Raw genomic sequence first — 23,482 nt, forward strand, 5'->3', positions numbered from 1 at the left:
TGGCCTCAAGTGCTGTGAAACCACCAGAACATGCTACAACCACAGGTTACTCTAGTGATGATCCTCACTGTTAAAGATGTCCCGTATTTTAGGCTGCATTTGCCTGGCCACAGCATCTGTCTGGGGGATATCACTGTGTCTTAACTCTCAGCAACTTGAATTTGCAAAGTTAGGCCTGAAGTATGGTGGCAACAGGCTTTCACGTGCCACTTCAGTGGCTTAGCGTTGGTAGGAGCTGCATGGGACTCTGAAAATAAGGCCACTGTGCCACCGACTTCATTATGTTTAGCAGGCGTGTTCTCTCTCATCTATAGCTTATCTGGAGTAGAGCTATACTGCTGTAAATACAGCACTCAGTTATTCCCTGTTCTTGGACGGTGATGTACAGCAGAAAATGGGACCTGAGGATCTCCTTCCTCATGAGTCATTGACTTCTGCTTCTGCTCTCAGTTTCCCTATTTGTACAATAAAGATAATAAGATTTATGTGCCTCAAAGCTCACAAGCATCACAGATATATGCAGACTGCTCTGGTCTCTTTAGCTCTAAGCTGGTGCGTGTTATACAGTTGTAAACAAACGTGGAGATGTATTTTCTAGATAATTTACACTTTTCAGGAGAAGCCCGAATGTAATATGACAGCAATGACTTCCTTCTAATAGAATTTTTAGTTCATTATATTGACTATACAGTGCAAGCTCATATCCTGAAGGGGTGTCGCTGGAAGGAGGAATAGGGGGGAAAGCATCTGTTTTCATTCTGGCTTCTGTTTTGACCAGCAAATATAATGGCACATGACCGCTGAGCCGACAGTAATCCAGTTACAAAAGTCTTCAGAGTTACTGCACCAACCAAATTAAACTTGATTACATCCAATTATGCTGAAAAACCAGACAACAGCTCTTAGCTTGGGGTGAAGTAACTTCTTGCGATCGCATGCGGGGAGGCCTCGCAGGGTGTCGGGAGGATAATTGCTCGTTTGCTCTACCGCAGAGCACCATCTGCTCTTGGAGTAATGCGTAAGGATGTGAGGATATACCAGGGTCGGGTAAACAGGCAGGGGAGCCGAGCTAAGATTTCTCCCCGCTTGTTTTATTATGATTTGTTTTATGGTTGCTTGCCCAGAGCCTGGCTGTAGTCAGAGCCACGTTGAGCCAAATAGTGTCCGGAGAGAGAGTCCTTCCCATACCCAGCTCATATGGTCTAAACAGGGAGAAAAAATAAATAAATAAATGCAAAGAAAAAGAAAAAAAAAAAAAAAAAAAAGAAAAAGAAAAAAAGGATGAAGTGGCCTCTATGCTTAACTCAGAAAGCATCCATGTCTGGAGCACAGGCTGGTGGTCTTACCACCAGGCAAGGTTACCCTGGTTTTCTGTCCTGAGAAGATGAGAAGAAAATTTGAAAACTCCCATTTCCCTGCTCTTCCTCTCCCCGGGGGAAACAGCGTAAGTGAAAATAAGGGTAAACAGAGCTGCCAAAAATGTACCTGGATCTAGGCGGAAGAGTTTGCAGGAGGAATTCTGATCCATTTCCTTCCAGATGGATAGACTAGATGTGAAGAAGTTCCAATCTGAGCCTCAGATTTGGGAATATTTCAGTAGCATCTTGGTGTGGTTTAGCTCCAGGCAAAACCACTTGAAACTATCCAGTGTAATGAGAGAAGCATGACTGGGCTTTAGCTTGGAATGTGGTTTGTGTGTAGGAAAATCCATTTAATTATCTTCAAGAGCAAAGAATAGAAGTGCTCCACCAGCTGCCCTGGAGCCTGGCCGAGCTGCATCCACAGAAAGGTCCAGCTCAGCAACCCAGACATCATCACTGTGCTGCCTGGTGTGTTGCCTCCACAACGATACGCCAGGTTTCACCGTGATCCCCAACAGAAAGGGGATAAAGCAGGTTTGATCTATCACTTTCCCACCACCACCTTGGAAGAGCAACACCTACTTTTCACTACTAGCAATTGGACCGCTAAGTCCAAGAGCGGACTTGGATGCATGATGACCCATGCGTCATCTCTTCCTTTCTCCCTTTTTTTGAGTCTCTGCTGAGGCATCGGAGATACGATGCCTCTGTCTTTGCCTGAACACTAGTGGAAATGCTTCAGCCTCATCATCTCAGAGCATCCTGTGCTACCATTGCCCCAGCTCGTGGAAAGCAGCCAGTGCTGTCTGTCACACAGGGGAAAGGACGGTCTTGCCGTTTGGCTTTGATTACGGGCTGCTCTTGGGGGCCTGCTGTGCTCTTTTATGGAGGATGCAAGACTCCGGTTCTCCTTGGAAGAGATGAATTTTTAACCTTGAACATTTTTTTTTTTCATGAAATAAAGGAAGCCGTTTGCCTCCAGCTCTGCTGCAGGAGCTGTTCGGTGAAGATAAAGCCAGGTCGTGTTGTTGCGGAGCCGGACCTCAAGAGACCGAGCGTTCGCTCCGGATGAGAAGCAGGCACGTATCGCAAAGCAGCACGGCCGCCTTTTGAAGCCCGTCCCCCTCCAGCACGTTGAGGGTTATATTAACCTCAGCACAGGGCATTTCCAAGGGGTTAGTGCCTGGCTGGGGTAAGTAGCCCAAAGCATTTCACCCGGCTGGTCCTTAATCCCCAGGAAATGCCCTAGGGCTCTGTCCTGGCTGCCTACACACCCAAAACCCGGGGTGTGGAGGGGGGACACCGCGCTCTCCGCAGCTTTCCCTTCTGCCAGTAGATGGCACAGCTCATTCGAGCAAATCTGGAGCGGTGGCAGGCGTTGCAGTCTGATTCTTAGAAGTTGTGATTTTTTTTCACACGTACATTTCGGTTCCCTTGCAACCAAGAACGGGGAAGTGCGCGGCGGATTCCGATTAAAAAAGCGGCGGCTGCCGCCGCGGGAAGCTCCCTCGCCCTGCTTTCGCGGCACGGCGAGGTGATTTTCCCCGGTTTTCGGCCGAGGCTGCTGGCTGCCCGCTCGGACTCCGGAGATTCGCGCCATCGGCTGGGGCCAGCCCGAGCCCAGGCTCCGCCGTCGGGTGGAAGAACAGCTTGAAGCTGGGAGAACTGTCGTGAGCGTGCGAGTGCTGCCAACTGAGAGCCGTGCTCGTGGAGCGTGTTCGCCGCAACTCCTAGAAGCGCTTGGAGCAGTACTTGCGTGGCCAGATGCTTTAAGCGGTACCGGCGTTAGAAAGTGTTGTAACATGACATGTGTGGAAGAAAATGTGATCTGGCAGCACGACGCCGGAATTAACTTGATGTTCTCACTCGGAGTGCAGCCGCGGCAGAGTCAGGCAGGCACGTTCCCATGCAGCGTCGTCGTCTCAAACATTTTTCTTTATTTTATTTTTTTTGCATGGAGCTTACATTTTACGCTTGTGGTGGTAGCGTGCTTAAGAGCACGTAAAATGCAAGCTGTTTCATTTGCCCTCTGAAAGCCATGGCAGTCTAGGGTATGCGCGTTAGCTTTTCGCAGTGGGCACGGCCAAGACGTTTGGAAAAAAATCCTTGGGGGTTCTTCATCCTTTGAATGCTGTTCAGATACATCTTGTGATATAACAAGGTCAGCAAGTTGGATCCAAAATAAAGAGTGAAAGGAGCAAGGGAGCAGGCGAACATGATCAAGGGCTGTCCCCAAATGGGTGACAACTCATTCCAGTCCAGTTCCATGCAAATGGGATAACTGCGGGACATTTCTTTTAGACGCCTGTGGCCCGAACAAAGCGCTTTCCACGCGGCGTGGTGAGAGCTGTTAGCATAAAAATGCGGACGGGGTTCTTCGTGACCGGTTTGAAGGCTGATATCACTTTGCATCAATGTCAGCGTGAGGGAATTCCTAACCTGTGAATCATTAACGTGCTCTTTGGAAGGGATTTGTATGCTATCAGTGTATTAATAATGAGAACCGACGGTCTGTGCTCGATTATGTCTTAGGAAGTCCGTGGTAAGTCGCTGACTTCCCTGGATGTTGGGAAGACCTCTGAGATGGAGAAGATCGGTCACCGGGAAGCAATATCTTCCCCGTGAGCGTGCAAAGCACCTCAGTAAGCTGGGGGAGATTTAGAGGTGCCGCCTCGTGGGAAGCACGAACCGATGCAGCCCCGGTGCTCTGAATACAGCGGTTCCGATGTACATCACCGGAGAAGCGGCCTCTCCGTCTTCTCCAGTTCTCAGTCCCATCAGGTGGAGCGCGTTTTCGGAGGTGCTGAGCTGACGAGAGTCGGCCTCTGTGGAAAGATGGCTCCATGCTTGTGTAGGATCGAGCCCGCGGTTTGGGCAGCAAAAAGGTGGAAAAGCTGCCTTTTAGGCTTCTCGTTTCCCTTATGGAAAAAGAACGAGCGTTTTTAAAAAGAAATGATACACTTGTTGTGTAAGGGCTTGGTTAGTCCCCTCCTTCCAGTGTTCACAAGGACGACAAACAGCGCACGGCTTAAGCACGTTGCCCCCGTCTTGAGAAGACGTGTCACCCCCACCTCTCTGAGGCACTGCAAGCTTTAATTACTGCCCATAATGTCACGATGCAAGATCCCTGCTTGAACAGCGTTGAATAAAAACTGTTGGTGTGCGACTTACAGACGATCGTCCAGCCGGCATCTAGGTGCTACTGCACCAGACACGGTCCAAAACGAGGGACTGTCCTTGTCCGCATGGGTTGGAGCAGTTGACAAAACGCAGTGAAGGGAAACTGAGGCAGGGAGGGACGATTTTGATGTGCCCGAGCAGGTTTTAGGGCAGAGCTGTCATACAGAGGCAGGTTGGGGAAATGCATCTCCAATGTTGTGTTTTCCCAGCAAGTGGATAGGGGTAAACGCATTCAGAGCTAGCAAAACTCAGCACTGGAGAACTTTTCTTTCGGTGCAATTTCCAGATTTTTGCGTCTAAGGAAGGAAAAAAAAAGAAGGTTTAGAGCATGAGCCTCCTCTCAGGGCTATTGAAGGGACTTTTTGGTGGTGCCTCGGCTGGGGAAAGGATCAGACCTTGGAGTGTTTCTAGATCTGGAAGAGGATGGGTAAATCTCAGCTGGGGTACAATACACTGCAATACAAAACCCGGCTTGTCTGCGTGAGACTTTGGTGGCAGTCAGTCCCCCTTTCGGTGGGCGCTGCTCCATTATTTAAAAATCAGTAATAAAATATGAAGCTTTTATTGATTCCGCTCTCCTTTTTTTTTTCCATGAGGATTTTTTTTTTTTTTTTTGCTAGAGCATGGCGTTTGCCTGCGTTTTGCCTCCATCTCTTTGTTTTCCTCCTGCGGCTCCTTCGCATCTCTCGCAAACCCCTGAGTGCTGGAGGGCGTAAGCCGCCCTCTCCTCCCTGGGGTGACAAGGACGTAATCCATAAAGTGAAGGGAAGGGTCGAGGGGGGGGGGATAGAGGGGGGAGACGGGCGTAGTGATTAATCCCCACAGCCTTCGCTGCGGGGGGGGGGTGGGTCTTAAATAAAGATATAAATAAAGCTAAAGATATAAATAAAATAAATATAAAAATAAAATATATAAAAAACAAAAATAAAAGATAAATATATAAAAATAAAATAAAATAAAATAAATAAAAATAAAATAAAATAAAAGAAAAGAAAATAAAATAAAATATAAAGATGAACAGGTGGTGGGAGACTTTCCACGCAGGATCCCGGCTCAGGCAGCCCTCTGCCCTGACCCAGCGGGTCGCGCTGAAGTTTCTGCGCAGCGGCGTGCGGATCCCCGCGCACCCCGCGCCCACCCCAGCCCGGCGCTGCGGAGCCGCGGCCGCGCGCGGGGTTTTGTGTCTTTAACAGCGGCGAGGGAGGCGTGGTGAGCCGCGGAGAGGAGGGGGGGGAGAGGCAGTTTCCTGCTTCCCCGCTCGCAGCGGCTCCGCGGGGCTGGGAAGGAGGCGCCGGCCGCGGTTCCCGGCGCGATGGACGAGCGCTGGCTGCGGCGGCGGCGGCGGCGCTGAGCTCCGCCGCGCTGCGCGCGGCTCCGCGCCGTGCTGCGCGATGAGCGGCGGCGAGGTGGTGTGCGCGGGCTGGCTCCGCAAGTCCCCGCCGGAGAAGAAGTTGCGGAGATATGTAAGTTGTGTGTGTGTGGGGAGGGGGGGGGATGAGGAGGTTTGCGCGGTGCGGGGAGACGCGCGGCCGCGCAGCGCCGCCGCCTGCACCTGCCGCAGCGCGCAGCGCGGCGCCGCCCCGCGGCTCGCAGCCGCCGCCACGCGTGTCAGCGAGCCGCGGCGCCCGCGGGGGGCAGCCCGCTTCTCGGGCGGAGGGGGGTTTCTAAACAAAAAATTTTATTAATTAATTTATTTATTAATTTATCGCCTGGGCTCGCCCCGTACCGCGCCTGGCGCCTTCGGAGATGGCTTTTTGCGGAGCACCTTTGTCCCCCCGAGTGAAGGTAGCGGCCTCGGACCCCCCTCCCACTCTACCCCACGCCACGGCTGCTGCCCCCCTCCCCGCCTGCGGTCGCCGTTCATCATTTGATGTTCAAACTCTTTGAAGATCGGACCAGTAATGCTTCGGTAGCCTTTTTTTTTTTTTTTTTTTTTTTTTTTTTTTTTTTGAATTATATATATTTTTTTTCTGTGTGGCAATAGCGGCAGAGATCAAACAGCTCAAGGAAGTTGTAAAAGAGGGTCCAAATGCCAGCTCTGTCACATTCCCGCCTCGGTGAAAGAAATAACTGTTCTTTGCACCCGCCGCCTGACGCTCTCGCAGCGCGCCGCGAGCCCCGGAGCTCGGGACCGCGACGGCGCAAAGCCGCCGTCCTTGCGGCTCGGCGGCTGGAGCCAGAGCGCCGGGCGCTGGCTCCGGCGATGCAGCTCTGCCCCGTGCCGGCTCGTTCGCACCGCGGCATCCAGAGCGAGCGGGATGCTCTTGCTTCCCGGGATGCTCGTGCTTTCCCCGAAGCAAAACTATCCTTCGTTGCAGTTGCTTCCTCCCCCCCCCCCCTGCGTCTTGGAAAGCGCAGGCAAGGAAAGCATTGCCGGGGACTCCCCCTTGCCGTAGACCTGTTATTAACTGAAGCATCGCTGCACGCCCCAGAGTGGGAGGTGGATGCGAGTAGTCCCGTTCCTCACGCTGGGGCAGGGCTGGGGAGGTAACTGGTTCGCGATTCAGGGCTCGCCTCGTCCCAAGTGAGTGCAGCAGCACAGACTTTGGAGCATCTCCTCGCTTGGGACCATGCCTGTTTGCTCTTGGCCATCCTCGTTGTCATGCCTGTGAGGGTCAGGTTGCCACCAGGCTACAGATCGACTGTGTGATGGAGCTGAGAGAAAATCCAGTTCCTTCACTCCCTGCCCCTTAAACGTACTGAGACAAAGCCTGATGTATGCAAGCAGGCTCTCTGCAAGATGGACAGACTGACTTTGTGCCTGCTGAACAGTGGAGGATGCTTTTAGCCTAATGGAGCAAAGCACCTTCCTCCCGCAGAAATCAACTAATTGCTGATACTGAGTCACCAGTGGCCTTAACTCATCAACCATCATTAGCTCTCCAGCATCTGCCCAATGAAAGGGTGCTCACATCGCCTTCTGAATATCTAGCTTGTGCTCCAGCATTCCAGCAAGAGCTGAATAAATCTGCTAAATGCTATACATGGGAGTGTGACACTCTAGTGGTTAGTGCTAATTATTGATGTGCATAAGAGTGCTTTTCATGCAGATGCATCCCAAAGTGCTTTGCAAGCCACCTATGTTTTGAAAACATCCTTATTCCCCCAAGAGGAAACGCAGCCCGTTCCGAAATGTGCCCGGCCGTCCTACGCAACGTTAGCGGGACAGGAAGCGGCGACGAACAAATGTAACTCAAGGGGATCGCTCTGTACCCTGGTCCCAGAGCTGTGGTCAGTGGGACTTCCCTTCAAGTCATGCCGGTTGCACTGGCTTCCTGTATGACCATCAGCCCGGCTTGCTGGATTTTGCCCAAATCAGAAGATTTTGAAGCCATTTTTTCTTAGGGAGCTTACTTCCTTTTCTTCTTCTTTCCTTCCTAGTTCCAGTTACATAGAGAAAAGTTCTGGTGAAGTGTGTCACAGGGAAAGTCAACAAATCACTGGCTGGAGAAGCATGGCCTTAATTTGTGCTGTGCCTCGTTTGGTGTTGCACTATCACTTTTTAATATAGAGAAGGTTATATTATATAACCATGCCATGTATTAAGAATGTTAGTGCTGAACTCCTTAGTACGGGTTCAAAGCATATGGATGTGACCAGGAGTCCAGACTCTTACAAAACCTACCACCACAGCAAAAACACATAGCCAGGACCTTGGTTTTCCACCGCATGAGAGGTGAGTTTTCCGCCACTGTGCCGTTGTGCTGACTTCTGTACTGATCCAAAAGGAAAGCACCGAATTGCCACTTTTTACCACTTTCCTCATGCCTGCAGTTTCCGTTCTGCAGGAAGAAAGAAGGAACCGCAGCCTGCAGGATGCTGCTAGTCGCGTTTGAAGTCTCTGCTTCTACTGCACTGAGATAGGGACTCTGATAGATTTTATTTTTTTTTTCAAGACAAGCACATTTCAGATGTGCGTGTCTGCACATGGGAGCGTGGCTGAAACTGCACTTGGAAGAGCTGGGCTTCTGTAAGCTCTCTCTTGTTTCGGTTTTACTTTTCAAAGAGATTCTTGGCAGGTGGGGAAGATGCTTAAATTTGCTTTCTACCCTCCTTCTTGATTTGTGGGGAAGGGGACGCTCCTCTGTGTTTAATCCATGCAGCGTTAATCTGCGTTTATGGCAGTACCTGCTCTGTTTCACTCTAGAGGCAGGAAGGCGTATAGGGGAGGTTATGTGGTCTCTTAGGTGGGACCTCTTCGTACAGTGCGTTGGGTAGGGGTCAGGAATTATTGCTGTTCCCTTGGGTGAAATTTGTCTGATCAAACGATGATTACTTCGGGATGAGATGAACTGTGCCCTTTCCTACCTCGCTAATGAGGGCATGTGCTATTTTGGGACAGGGGTTCATATGGACCCTGGACAGATTGGATATGAGCTCAGAGGTGCCCTACAGCTGCTACTGTAGTACTGGTAATAGGGAGTAACCAAAGAACGGCAGGTCAAAGGGAATGGAAATACCAAAATATCAACGTGAGTCTTAGTCCTGCTTGCAGCGCCAAGCTCCGGCGTCTGCTTGCTTGATTTGCAAACACTTTCGTACCTTCTCCTCTTTTGACTTTCACGCATGGAAGGATCTCCTTGCAGTCGGCCGCAGAGCACAGAGCTGTCTTTTAATTCTCCTCCTTAAAACTCCCATATCTTCCCCCCCCCCCAAAAAAAAAAATAAAAATAAAAGAAAGAAACAACCCCAAACAAAAACCTTGGCTTTACTTTTGTGGCTGATGAGCCGCGACCAGCGCATGTCGTGCTGGTCCGTACTGACTCACTGTCTCGTTTCTCACTGGACATGCCTGTCTGCTGGCTCCCGAGCTGTACGTGGGTTTGTTTCGTGTTTATACAGTGCCTGGCATGACAGGATTCAGGAGTGGGCTCTCTGGTGGCGAAGCAGTGCAAAACATAACTCTCATAGTTAGATAAGAGCTCGTAGCTTCCTATCGTTAAATCACTGCACTTTGCCTGTTCATTTGCGTATCTTGAAGTCGGTGTGTTTTCTGGCTGGCTGAGACGTATGTCTACAGTTATGACTAAAATAAAATCTCCTCATCTTGCCTTGGTTTTACAATCCTTCAGCATTTTGCACTGGTTTAACTGGGAGGAGAATTTGGTTTTGTGCATCAGTGGTCATTTTTACCTCAAGTGGAAGAAGTTTCATGAGATCATCAGAAGACCTGGTCACCTGTGGGGCAAGCAGAAGAGGTTAAGGGAGCTCAAATGGGCTGGTCTGCTGAGATATTGCAGCCCTGTTCACAGTAAAGAACCTCTTTTGGCCCTTGAAGTAGTTGCTTGATATCCCACCTGAGCATGTGTATCAAGAATATCTTCATTAAATAAGGCTGTGAGATGTGGGCTGAGATAGGAACCACTGAGGCAGAGCAGTCTTGGGTTGTTCAAATGCTTGAGGTACCAGGTCAGGTTTGGTGCTGTGCTAATCTGGGTGAAGGTTTAGAGTCAGGGGAGAAGGCAAGGATGTGCCTTTAACCCCACAGCACAATACAGGAAAATTGCTATTAAACAAAGCAATAGCCTTTTTCTTTATCTGCAAGGAGTTTTAATGGGTAGCTGTCACATTTGCTGCTATGTTTAGTTCAGGGTGCTCCCTGAACAAAGAATAGGAACCGGTTACAGAGAATCCTGAGAAAGACAGTAAAAATGTGCAGAAATCTAGAAAACATGGGAAGATTGAAGGAAATGAGGTTGTTTAGTCTAGGGATGAGAGGAGTATATAAAAGGTAGCTGCAAAGGGGAAGGGAGTAGGCTGTTCTCCATGTCCAGGGCAGAAAGGCCAAGAAGTGAAGAGCTCAAACTGCTGCAAAGGAAATCAGTGTTAGGAAAAACTTCCTAACCTCAAACTGCAAGAAGAGTGAAGCAGTGGAAAAGATGGCCTGGGAAGGGCTCGGCATCTCCGTCAGTGGAGGTTTCTAAGAGCAGGTTGGCCAAAGGAGTACTTCAGGAGAGCCGATCCTCCTTTGAGGCAATGGAAGAAATTTGCCGAGTTCTCCGAGTCCCTTCCAGTGCTGGTTTAGGTGCATGTATGAATTTCTAGCCTGAATTCAGGAGGAACAGCAAAAAGGTATTAGGGCACAAATCGTCTCTGGGATCCACTGACTGGTCTCATTAAATACTTGTGGAAGTCCTCCAAGCCAGTGTCTTTGCAGTGTCTTCGTGCAAAGCATCAGCAATGCTGAAGTCCATTGCTTTGCATTTTATTCCAGCTGTCAAGTTGTCTCAATGTACCTTACTCCTCCCTTATAATCTCCAGGTCTGATTCAAAAGGACCATCAGGTGTTTTAGCTGTTGTCTGTCATATGATTCAGAGGAAGGACAAACACTCGCTCCGCTGGAGCAGGAAAAGGTTTTGCAGGTCAAGGGGTGCACTTCTCTTCCAAGGGCAGTGCCCTCTAGCACGCAGGCAGCACCGCCTCTCTTGTGCAATGCTGCACAAAGATTGTGCACCCTCCATAACTTGTTTCTCTACTGCATCATTACTGATGATTCAAAACACACAACCTCTTTCCTGTAATCTTCCCTCTGGGTCATTTTGGTTGGGAGTACGGGGGCTATGTTCCTTTGCCCACTGTAACACTTGTCTGAGGTGATCAGCCAGGATTGTATTTTAATCCTGATACTCTCAACATGTACCTGCAGTTTCCCATCCATCCAAGATGGACTAGCTGAGTGACAGTCCTGTTAAAAGGGTCTAAGGGTTACAGTGGAACCAAGCAGAGTGGAGCCAGTGGTATGGTCATATCCAGAGAGATAAACCATGAGCTGGGCTATGTTAGGAGAATGGTGGCCTGTGGATCAAGGGGTGTTGTTATCCTCCCTAGTTCGTGCTTATGAGGCTGCACCTGCAATATTGTTGTCTCTTTTGGGCTCCACATGCTAAGAAGGGTGTTGAGTAACTGAAGTCCAGTAGAGGACTTACCAACGTGGTTAGGGGCCAAGGGTACAAGATCCATCAGGAAAAGTAAAGTGAGCTGGGCTTGTTCAGCCTGGTGAAGAGGAGGCAAAGAGGCAATTTAATAATTTAGAGCTGCTTGAAGGGTGGTTACAGGGATGACCAAGCCAGACTCTTCTCAGTGGTGGCAGGTGACATGGCTAGGAGCAACAGCCACAAAGTGCAGCTTTGGAGATTTAGGTTGGACATTGGGGAAACAGTTAGGAGGGCTGTGGTGCGCTGGAAGAGGTCATCTGCAGAGCTTGTGGGATCTCCAGCTCTGGAGATTTTCAAGACTTAGCTAGAGAAAGTCTCAGCTGACCCGATCTGCTGACGATAGTCCCATCTCAAATGAGAGCTTGATCTAGAGACCTCCAGAGGTGCCTTCCAACCCGAAGCATCTGATACCGCTGTGGCACTATGCAGAGACGCTATGCTAGGAAGCAGCACGGCTGCTTCAGCAGAGCTCTCCACCCAGGTGTATATTCCATGTTTCATTTTTTAATGAGGCTAACGACCTCGGGGAGGTACTGTGCTAAGACAGCTACTCTGCTGAGACTCAAACTGGTTTGGTCAGAGCTAGCTTGCATGTCTTGCCAAGGTGCTGCATTGGTCAAGGTGAACATGCCCTTAGAGGTACGAGGACTGCATGTTGTGCAGGGAGTGAAACCTCCGTTTTCCTCATGGTTAGGCTTTGTGAAGACAGCTTGAATAAATCTTTAGCTGTCTATCATGACTGCATCATGACCTCAGAACTGGCCAATGGCCCTGGCAAAGTCCAGGGTGGATGTAAAAGATTGATGATGGCAAAACATAGGTTGAGCTTAAGAAAGACAAACAATACTTAAGGAAAGTATAACAGGAAGCTGGATTCATTTTTCTTTGGAATAGACCAGAAATGATACTGAAGCCTTTTTTAATTTTCTCTTAAAGCAAGTGCCGTATGCGTGAGGTGATGTAATAGTGTTTACCAGACTAAAGCACATAATTTATAGTAGTGACTCAAATGCAGAGCAAATATTATTTATTTGGATTACAGTAGCAGCTGAGGTGACTGGGAATGAGGCTGTGATGAGCCAGGCATTTATGTTCAGTGGGACCAAATCTTCCTGAAGGGTTTAGTCTGAGTGGGGAAACTGAGACATGGAGGAAGTCGGTGCTTTTGCTTGCACTTCGTAAAAGATCATTCCCACAGCTGAACTTGACTTTACTACTTCTACCTTAGACAGGGATTTTTGAGCTGCTGCTCACAAGCTGCAGCTGGTATGTGAAGCTATGGAAAATGATTTGAAGTGATCTGCAGAGGTGCACGGTACTCCCAGCGAGTATTTTGACAAGGAAGGGCGCATGATGGTCTGAGGATGTGGCCAGGGGCTCTCCTAGACTAGATGGTCCTTCCAACTCTCTGAAGTCCTACTTCCCTGTCATAATGCTGATGTGTTATATCCTTGGATCTTATAACACCTAATAGTGGTGATGATGCATATTTATCCCTGTGTTTCAAGGTGAAATAATTGCGGAATAGAGACTTTGATTTTCTTCAAAGCACACTGAGTGCAGTAATGGAGCTGAAGGAGGTATCTAAAAGGTCTCTGCCGTTTGGTATGAATCTCTTTCACCTTTCATCTCTTCTCCACAGGATGGACTCATCCTGCCAAGGGTTTGGGGGAAAAAAAAGGGGTTAACTCCAGTAGAAGCCGTATACAAATACTCATTATCCCACACCGTCCTCTGGCAGTGTCATTTGGTGGAATTTTAATTGCAGCACACCTAGGCCTATCACTCGGCCGAGAGGCGGCACGTAAACACAGTCTGCAGTGATTTCCTCATCCAGAGCCGCAAGCGAGCTCAGTCACCCTTGTCTGCCTTGGGACCTGGCTCTGGTACCGCTCCTCAGTCCTTAGTGCCATTTTCTCTAAAGACCCCCCAAAGGAAGGAAGGATGCTGTCGCCTTTGCTTTCTCTTTCTGAGATGCTGTAGCTAAGGATCAGAATTCTTTGGGGAGTTTAGATTCTATGAGCCACATCTTCTAGATGGTCTTCTAGATGGTCACACGGTCTTCTAGAGCTTCCTAGATCTCGTAGTGGTGTGTCTCTGAGCAGCAGCTGTGATAGCACTCGTATCGGAGATGCTAGGAACAAACCTGCCCCCAAAGTTTGTCATCTAAAAACAGTGCCGAGGAGAGACAAGCAGCATGTTCCTCTCTCCACAGGGTCATACGGTGGCTCTCCTGCTGCCAGATGATCTGTGTTCCTTATCCCTCAACCTTTCCCAGCGTACCACACTGCAGGATCAAAATAAGCTGAGCGGTGTGGTTGGGCAGCAGGGAAAAGTTGGATTGTTTTTCGGTTTGGCTTTTTCAGCCTCCCATCCCAGCTGATAAGTCACCAGTGTTAGGAATGAAATGTTTACAAAACACTGGTGTGCACCATTATGTTAATATCACACCACACTCGGATGCTTTTCAGCAAAAGCTTTTAGAGTTACGGTCCTGAAAAGGCTGCTGCAAAATGGTCCATGTCTCCCTCTCACGAAAGGGTTGCTCTTACCTGTGTATTTTTTTTCAAGCTGAATCTGGAAATGTTTGAAGGACGACTGAACAGCTTGCTACCAAGGGAAATGAGCTGCGTGGCTAGCCCAGCTTCAAGCAGCAGCAAACTGGCAGAGAACAGACTACACCTGAGCTCGTGTAGATGCAGCCTGTGGTCTGTGTTTGTTTTGTTTCTTTTTTGCCATTAGCAGCAGAATAAGCAAATACTTAGTCATCATGGAATCACAGCAAACAGACCTGAGACATCCAGAAGTGATGCAGACCATGTGCGTGCCTCGAGGCGAACGCAGTTACTTACACCTCAAGTATGCCTTTCAAGACGTGGGTTTTTTTTTTTTTTTTTTTTTTTTTGGATTTACAAATAGGAATTCTTCGAGGTCGGTGTGTACAAACCTGTACAGTCTGGATGGTGCAGTCTTGCGCCTGTCATCAGTCATATCTATCCACACAGCAATTTAAAAGTGTGCTGTGTTCAAGCAAACAAACAAACAAAATAAATCAGCGCTGGTCCAAAAGAGCTCATGGTCTTTAGCCTGCAAGCTGCGCCTTTAAAGAGCAAGAGGAAAATGTGAGTGCTGTAAGCATGTGTTTCTTGCTGTGTAAGATAGCCAGCGGAGCCTGTTTCTCCAGTGAATCTGGAACAATTTGATGCCAGCAACCTGGGGTGGGGGGGGTGGATTTCATTTCTGGATTTGTCTTTTCTTATTCAGTTCCCTTCTTCTGAGCTGTTGCACAGTTTTCCTGGAGAAAGTTAGACGTATCTGGGAAATCTTGCATCAGTCTGCTCGTCTGCATTACACTAATACCTAGAAATGAATTTCTCCATCCAAATGTGAAATTTCTCGCCTGAAATGATGCCTGTTCAGGATGGAAGGTTCAGTCTTGGGCCATAAATGGGACATTTTTATTTATAGTTTAAAGCTGCCTTTGAAGCAGGAGCAGTTCAGAACAGTGCTTAGACATTTCTGTATTAATGCTTCTTCCTTGCTGTTGCTTGGAAGGATCTTCCACCTCTGCTATTATGGATATTTCTTCACATGGCCTCTGAATTTTTAAATCCTATACGTTCATTCTTTCTCCTTTTCTCTGAATATTGCTAGCAGTCTCTTTGGATTGGCCATTTCTTTATTTCTTCTGCTGCCCAAGACCCTTTGGACAACATTTCCATTATGTCTTCTGGATAATGCTGAGCTGCTGTCCTGGGAGGATCTCAGTACTTGTTATGCATCTTATTCCATTTAAACCTGGTATTTTCCAAAGGCATTTGCTTTGGAAGGCATTTAGACATCTCTTTGGTGGAGTTCCAGCTCTCACATCCATATGGTAAGATGGAAATAACATGTGAGTCAAAGATTTGTGGTCTTTGAATTTTGTAGATTTTCAGTGATTAAGTTTTGTCGGCGATCACAGCTGCTGCCTTGCCTGTTTAGATTCCTTGCTGACTTTCTGGACATCCCCATGGACTTTCACATTGCTGCCAAAGATATATGTTGACTTGCTAAGTATGTTCCTTTGCCACTCAACATAATCCCTGAACTGGATTATATCTCATTTCTAAAAATGATTAGGAAACCTTTCTTTTGCTCTTTTTTTTTTTTTTTTTTTTTTTTTTTTCCGTGGTGATGTTGAGGCATCTTCTAATCTTTTGGTTTCAAAGAATCGTGTTACTTGTATGCTGTAGATCTGGTACCGTGGAGTGCATTGAACCAGGTGACGCCTATGTTACATGTTACTGCGCTTTTTTCCCTCCCTCCCCATATTAATGTCAATAATCGTGCTAAATGGAATTATTAGTCATTGTGCTGGTCACTTCTGCAAATCTTCTTTTACATACTTATTTAGGCAACTCTCGGTCGTGATTTTGCAGTAGTTGTTTTGGCAGGGAAGGACAACTCCCAGTTTCTGACCGCTCCCCAGATGCTCTTGGCTTGAAGCAATGCCCCATGGAAAAGGGAAGATTTACTACATGACTCATATCAAGGCCTTGGTGCTCCTTAATTGCATCTCCCTCGCAAAGTCACCATGACCGTCCCTGTGTAGGACATTGCTCCGGCTAATCGCCTCCATGCCTGGATACATCTAAATCTCCTTTCTCTTCATGCGTGTTTGAGAGCGACCTAGCACAGGAAGGGGCAAACAAAATAAATATCCTTTCCAGCTTATTGACAACAAAAAACAGATGAGCTGCTTTCATGCCATCAATATTGGGCATAGTTTCTTTGATTCTGGGTCTTCTGCAGCTCTCTGTGCTGTTCCTAAATAACTCCCTCCAGATAGGAAGCTCATAGGAAAGTGTCATTTGCTTTGATTTTAGGCAGAAGCAATGTCTTGAGGCTTGTTTGCTCCCTTTTTCCTTTCCTGCCTCTCAGCCCGTGCAGGCTGTGCATGGCACGTAATGTCAGATTGGGGTTTCCAGCGGGAAGAGCGCGGCGATAGGGAATAGAGTGGCCCACTTTTTGTGGAGCAGAGCCAGGATGGCAGGAGAGAGGGGAGCAGAGCTGGCAGCGGAGCCCCATCCCTACCTCCAGCACCACATGATGTTATAGTATCCATAGCTGTCAGCACTCCTGCAGACAGTGAGTGGTCCATAACCAATGCAGACTCAAAGCCTGTAGGGGGTGGAAAAGTAAATAATAATAAAAAAACAAATACAAAACCCAGACAGAAGAGATCAGATATGTGGAATGACTTGAGAAGTGAGGAGTGTATGGTTTGGGGGGCTCTGGGCTGTGCTGAGCGGAAGGAGCGATGAGAAATCATGTTCCTGCAGCAAGCCAGAAATTGGGGATTGGAGTTTGAAGCTAGCAGTGTGTGCGGAGTTATGCAGGCCGGATAACAGGGAGTTTTTCTCCCAGCAATCAGGACTGTGTCCTGCAGAAATGTGTGTGGGTGGACTGCTGACAGCAGAGCCTTCGATGAAGGGTAATGTGTGCGATTAGGAGCCTGGGAAAGCTTTCCATGATGAGCCTCTGCAATGTTGAAGGATGTCCACCTTCCAAAGAAAGTGAATGAGAACATGCTTGGTAAAAGCATGTAGGTCATTGATGCAGATGATGCCCGACATCTGAGCCTGAGTTGTGGGACTTCTTACAGGAGCACCCCAAGGCTCTTTTCCCAGTAGGTGACCAAAAATGTTTGTCACATCACTAAAATGCAGTGGGCTCTGATCATAGGACTGGTAAGCAACTGGACATGCAGCCATGAGAAAAATGTCCTAGCCCATCATCTGAATCCACCCATGTAACAAGATGAGTGGTCTCTAACTGTGTGACCTGACTTGCAGACTCACTTCTGTCTTGGCTGAACCCAATTCAGAGCCTGTGTTGATCCACTCTGCACTAAGGAAAGGTGATTAGCCATTTCTCTTCCATCAGCATCAAACTTAGAAATAGTCACAGCTGTTGAAGCTTGCAAGATTTTCGGCCTCTGCATCATTCAGCAGGTTCTACTGAATTCTTTCTCCTATCAAATCTGAATTTGCACCTTCTAAGGAGATGAGACATGAGTAGTAAGAGTGTCTGGAGCAGTAGAATTTGATTCAACGAAGAGAACACTGGAAAGGAGAAAAATCTGTGTTTTGAGATTTAAATGAGTCGAGTTGAGGGTAGGCCTTTCTTGGTGATGGGGGCTACCTCCATCTGCTTGTTCAGAGAGTTTCCAGATGGAACTGGGCATGTTTTGAAGTGGGACTATTAGATCCAGTTTCTGATCCAGGCCAACTCCGTTGTACCCATGGAGGTACTCTCTGTTTTAAATTCCTGAGACGCATTCCCTTCAAAATCAACAAAGCAGCAACCCGGAAAGGATCGAGCCATTGTCTTAAACAGCACAAAATATGTTGGCTGAGGCTTCAACTCAGAACTCTCCTTTTAGCACCAAATCAGTACAGCCAGCTGGCATGCATATGGTCTCATGTATAACGTGCTATCACAGGGAGGCATACCAAAGAGTAAGATTTGAAGAAGGAGCAATGTGTAGAGGGTAAGGTTGTTTGCAATTCTTTAGTACTAAAGGCACTTCACCAGTTGTGTCTACATACAACAGAAGGCAGAGCTGCTTACAAGTCGGTGTCATGGCCAGCTCTTCATAAAACACTAGATGTTCAGTGGCTTATGTTAGATCATGGTTGCACTGAGTGTAGGGCTAAAAATGAGTATTTATAGTGTGCATTGACGATGTATGGGCTGCTGCCTACTGGGTAGCATCTCAACTGCTCTCCGCCACACGACCTTTACTGCTGATGGTGAGCTTCATGCTACCAAGGGGTCAGATAATGTGGTGTTGGATCAACAGCAAGGTGCTTGAGTTTGGAGTTGCTGTGGTGTGCATCCATGAAATTTTATTCGGCTGCAGGCTTTCTGCCCTGGTTTGAACCTTGTGCACATGGTCTGAACTAGAAATAAACATGGGAAGCAGAGTGACATCTGTCCTGTGTTATTCATAGGATGTTCATGGGGCTCTTTGTAATGTCGTATGAATTAATGGTTAACTAGCACATTTGATGAAAGCATTCAGTATGTGATGTTTCTCTCCATCCTTCTGTATGGAAGAGTCTGCCATTACCAACTCAAAGTGCTGCTAAATACACCTTAGTTAAGGCTAGATGAGATTATACTAGACCTGCATCTCTGAAGCACTCCTTATTTCAGACATGATCAAGTTGTTGGGTACCACCTGAGGATGAGACACTTCAAGATTTGCGTTGGTAATTAAAAAAAAAGAAAAAAAAAATTTTAAAGCTTGTTCTTTGCATTTGTTTGTACCTGAAGCCTCCCACTAGCCATAGGATCTGGCAGTGACTGAAAGTGAGAAGGCAGAATGACGTGTTCAGGGGTTAACTGTTCATGAGTTATATGCACCTCTCTTTTGGATGTATTACTGTTAACTGAACTGTGATTTAGGCAAGGCTTTAACCAGCTTTTTCATGCAGACAGTTCTATGGAAAGGCCTGGCCAAAACCTTCTGTTGGAATTGTTTCCTTCAAAACATGTGAGAGTTTTGACTAATTATCCTTTAAAAAAAAATCTGTTTACTAGAAAGCCAAACGCCAACAACAAGTATGTTCAGAAATGCAGCCACAGTGCTCTCAGCATTGTAACTCAGACGTCCCGTGTGTGGTTCCTCCATATGGACTGGATTCCCTGTGATGGATGCATCGTGGTGTCTCCGCAAGAGAAGAGATCGTGGTGCCTTTGGAGAGATGTGGCTTAGCCAAGAAGGCTCTCTCAGGGGAGCGGGGACACCCAAAGTACAACTGTCCTGAGGTATCTCTGAATGTGACTACTCATATCTGAGCCAAATAATTTTTTGGGCTACTATTTTTTATATTACTTGAAAAGCTGACACTTTCTGACAAGCTCTTTCACTGCTGTGAGTGATTGCAATAATAATTAGGAAAGGAAGTACTTAAAATGTAGAGGAAGGATCAGTTTTTTTTTTTTTTTTTTTTTTTTTTTTTTTTTTTTGTAGGTTGGTTCTCACTTTTGGTGTGTCGCCATAATAAAATATTAAAGGATAGAACTCATTTCAGAAGTGTGAGAATCGCTTCCCAGCTTTGCTTCCCTAACCTGTCCGATGGGTGACTGCGGTACGTAGCATCTTCTAGTCTGAAAGCCATGGTCCCAAAACCTGCACGTTTCTAATCCTGCTTTTCCTTGCCCCATGTCCCTGCCACCGCACGCTGAGAAGCTCAAGTCTTCTGAGCCTCGCACGTGACTTTCCTGAAATCAATAGGATAACGCTAGCAGTAAATTTGGCCTGTTTTAAAAACTCACTCCATCTGCCAGACAGGAAAATCTGATGAGTGGAAAGTCAATCAGACATGGGAAAGGAGGGGGGAAGCGGAGCGGTTGTCATCAGCAGCGTGATCGTCGTAGGGTTGGCAGTGGGTTCCTGCCACATCAGAAAAGTCGGTGGATGGCCCATTTCGGGAGCGAATGCGCTGCGGTGCACATGTATGTGCTGGTGGCTGAACTCGGCTGGGTAATAAGAGTAAATCTCCCATTGCCCTGCTTTAGAGTGTTATATTATAACGTGTTTAGTCCTATAATTTCGTATGGTGAGCTGGTAATTTACTACGATGTTTTGGGCCATCAGAGCCACAGTTAGAGGCTGTTAAGATAATTTAGTGGAGGTTTGTGGTTATAAAAACAATTTCCATTGTGACTAAGGATTCTAATAGATATTAAATTCTGCCAAGGGTTTTTTACTATTATTTCTTTTTTTCTGTATACTCCCCAGCGTTTCTGTTTTGACTTACAAATCTTACGGAATAAGCTGAGGGATAGCTATTATATAATGTTTTTTTAACTCATAAAATAGGAGTTATAAAAGATGATGTGATTAATGTAGTGTAATGTAGTTGTTCAGCAGTGCAGCTCTGAGTTATCCTACTTTTGGATGCTGATATTAGAGTTGTATTGTATTAGGCAGCATGCGAAGCTATTGTAATGCAATTCCTTCTCATGTACATCTTTTTCAGTTGTAATATTTTTGGTAAAAGGGGAAATATTCTTCTCCACCCACCTGGCCTCATGCAAGAAAAAATGTGCAGGATTAAGAACTGAAATTTAAAGATAGACTTCAGGCTAGTAATGTAACACAAGATCCTCCTCTGAGTCTTCTGTTTGCTGCGTGAGCAGCATGATCCCACATGCTGGGCCAAAGACTGCTTTGGTATGCATCTCTGAGAAATTCAGGTCTAAACGCATGGAAACGATTCACCCAGTCTTTGTAACATCTGTTTGCAGAAGCAGGGAGTATTCCTACTGCTCGGCTGGCCCAAGTCAGAAATGGACTCAAGCTCTGTTCAATGTTGAACTGCCCTCAACTCTCAAGATGCCAGTGGTTCAGCTCTGATGCCAGAGGTCTCGGAAGCATTAGCCAGTTCAGACTGTAAAACCTCCAGGACCTCAGACATGAGTTTCCAAAAGTATCTTGCATCCATACAAATGCGGTCTCCCTTCCAGCACCGAGCATGCATTGGTCACTGTTGACCTCCTTGCTGGAGGCATGCATAGTTAGTGAACAAGACTACACAGGGATAGGGTTCACCATCCAAATGGAGAAGTAGTCGGTGGGAGAAGTGGCATGGTTTGCTGTGGGAATGCCTTGGCTCTACTACTCTGCTGTCTTAATGCAAATAATAATATTAATAATAATAAAAGTTTGAAGGCATAGTTTGGAATTGGATAGCCCTCCAGAAATAGGGTCTCCCTAGAGATATCTCTTACTTCCTGCTGGGCTGGAAATATTGCACTAATAGCCTTTATGCTTACATATTTAGGCATCTTTTGGAAACTAGAGCATGAAGGAATGCAAAATAATAAAGGAAATCAGCTGAAGTTGCTCAAACTTCAGAAAAGTATTTCATAGCATTTGATACGAGCTTCGGAAAGTGTTCCCCCATGCACTCCACCTGGAAAGGCATCTGAGCTAAACCCCAATATTCACAAATGTTTCTGAAGTTTTTTGAGATCTTCCAGACTTAGACTCTCTTTCTATAATTAACAATATTTAGTTTGAATGCATCTGAGCTCCTGGAAAGCATGGTCCTCAAACAGAGCACATTGCATCCTGGTCCATATTCACTCCAACTCTGTCTTCAGGTGGTCTGAAGTGGGCTCAGAGTGCTGACTTATTGCTTATAAAGTAACTTGTGGCATATTGGAGGATCTCTGACAACCTCAGGGAATAGCTGATACCATCTGGTGTATCTTAATGAGTTTGTCATCAGGAGTTTTATCTCCCCACTCACCTTTAGGACAACTGGCTGATCCTGAAGGCAGCAGGCTAAGGTTTTTGCTTCACTGCTCCCTGAGGGCTGCCTATTTCGGTATACTTGGTCTTTCTAGTATGTTTTGGTCTTTCTCTCTTCTCCCCTTCTAATTCTTAGTGCTCAGGGGCTTGTCATTGGGAACCCACTTTACCCAGTGTGCAACCTGATGTATTTTATTCACTGAGGATCTGGCTTCATGGAAGAGAGCTTCCTCTGCAAGTCCATCTTAAATTATCTGTACTCCCATTCCTACTCATCTTAAGAGGGCTATGCCCATCTTGCAGTGTCTCCCAGAAACCTAGCCTAAATCAGCACCTCAGAGTGCAGCTACACAGTAATAATCCTTGTTCTGAAGTGTTTACAATCCTCAAAAAACAAGTTCAAGATATACAAAGCAGTATTAGTAACCTGACTTTAAATGTGGAGAGCCTGGGCTTGGAAAGCTGGAAAATCTGAATTTCCAAAGCTGTTGATCAGAGAGTTAAGTGCAAAACTCTTTCCCCTCATCCTCTGGCTTTAAGGTTTCCAGAGGGATTACTGGGATGATGTAAATGGCTGGTATTTCACCCACTGTCTCCCCAGCCACACCGCCACCATGTCTAAAAGCCCGTGTCAAGAACAGAAGTTCAGAAACAGACAGTCTCAACCTTTCCTGTCTTGTTTTCCCATCTGTTTTTAACAGCGTGTTCTTGCCATTTGGACCTTTCTGGGCTCGATCTTGTGATCCCTGATGTAGTATGACATTTCCAGTTTATTAGGAATGCTTTTGTTTATTTGCTGGGGTTTTTTTCTTCTTTCTTTCTTTTTTCCCGCCTCCCCTAGGTTCTGTGGAGGCTTTCTTGCTCCCCTGCCAACACAAACGAACGGGGCTGGGCCTCCTCCGAGTCGGGGAGGGTGCCACCCACACCCATCCTCTCTGGAATGTGGACACAACTATCCCAACAGCAACGAGCCCTTTGAGGGCTCTCAGCAGTTCGATTTTTAGGGGCTGTTATTAAACTGCAAGAAACAGTGATTATTTTTCTTGTGCTTCCCCGGCATTCTGTAATAAAAGGCCAGCTCCTCTCGTGCTGAAGCCAGGGAGAGTTTTGCAAAATTGGTTTAATTTTATTAAACTTGCTTAAGGAATACTAGCAAGAATGAACTGAGGGCTTCAGTTTACTGGTAGTATTTAATGTTTACCGGGCCTGGATGTGGTATTGCGTTTCGGTTCTGCCTGTAGCAGGTAGCGCTCCATGACTTGTGTGTGCTTCTCCTTAAAACCTCCTCTGTTCTCATGCCTCTGAGAAATTAATCAAGTGATGTCTTTCAGAAACCTGGATTTTGTTCCTGGTCAGCATGAATCTCATTGTGTGACTTCAGAGGTGCGCTGTTGTGGAAGGGTTTTTTTGGGGTTTTTTTGTTTTTTTGGTTTTTCTTTGTTTTAAATAACCTCTGCTATACTGTACCGGCCCGTGAAGTGCTGCAGTGGTATGAGAAAATGCAATATCTGAGCAGGCAGTGATGTTGTTTTCTGGGACTTTTGCATCCAAGAGGCATTCTTTAAATCAGCAGGAGAGTCATGCGAGTGTCCAGATGTGGGAATATCAGTTCTGTAGCACAGCGGACTCTCTCCTACCACAGTGTGGTCAGGAGATCCTTACACAGCGGGGATGGCACAGGGCAGGCTCTCCA

The 23,482-nt window shown here is 47.0% G+C and overlaps 1 protein-coding gene across 2 annotated transcripts in view; it reads left to right on the forward strand.

Annotated features, from left to right (window-relative positions):
* The first annotated feature begins 5,859 nt into the window (after window positions 1-5,859).
* Window positions 5,860-23,482, forward strand: part of GAB2 (GRB2 associated binding protein 2) — a 127,668-nt gene continuing 110,045 nt past the window's right edge. For both annotated transcript variants that reach the window (XR_009957337.1, XM_062567395.1), the window contains exon 1: window positions 5,860-6,004. Coding sequence is in view for 1 of the 2 variants with exons in the window: in XM_062567395.1 (XP_062423379.1) it covers window positions 5,933-6,004 (72 nt within the window). In the remaining variant the exon portion in view is untranslated. The remainder of the gene's footprint in view (window positions 6,005-23,482) is intronic.

This window comes from Rhea pennata, chromosome 1, assembly GCF_028389875.1.
Source record: "Rhea pennata isolate bPtePen1 chromosome 1, bPtePen1.pri, whole genome shotgun sequence".
Lineage (NCBI taxonomy): Eukaryota > Metazoa > Chordata > Aves > Rheiformes > Rheidae > Rhea > Rhea pennata.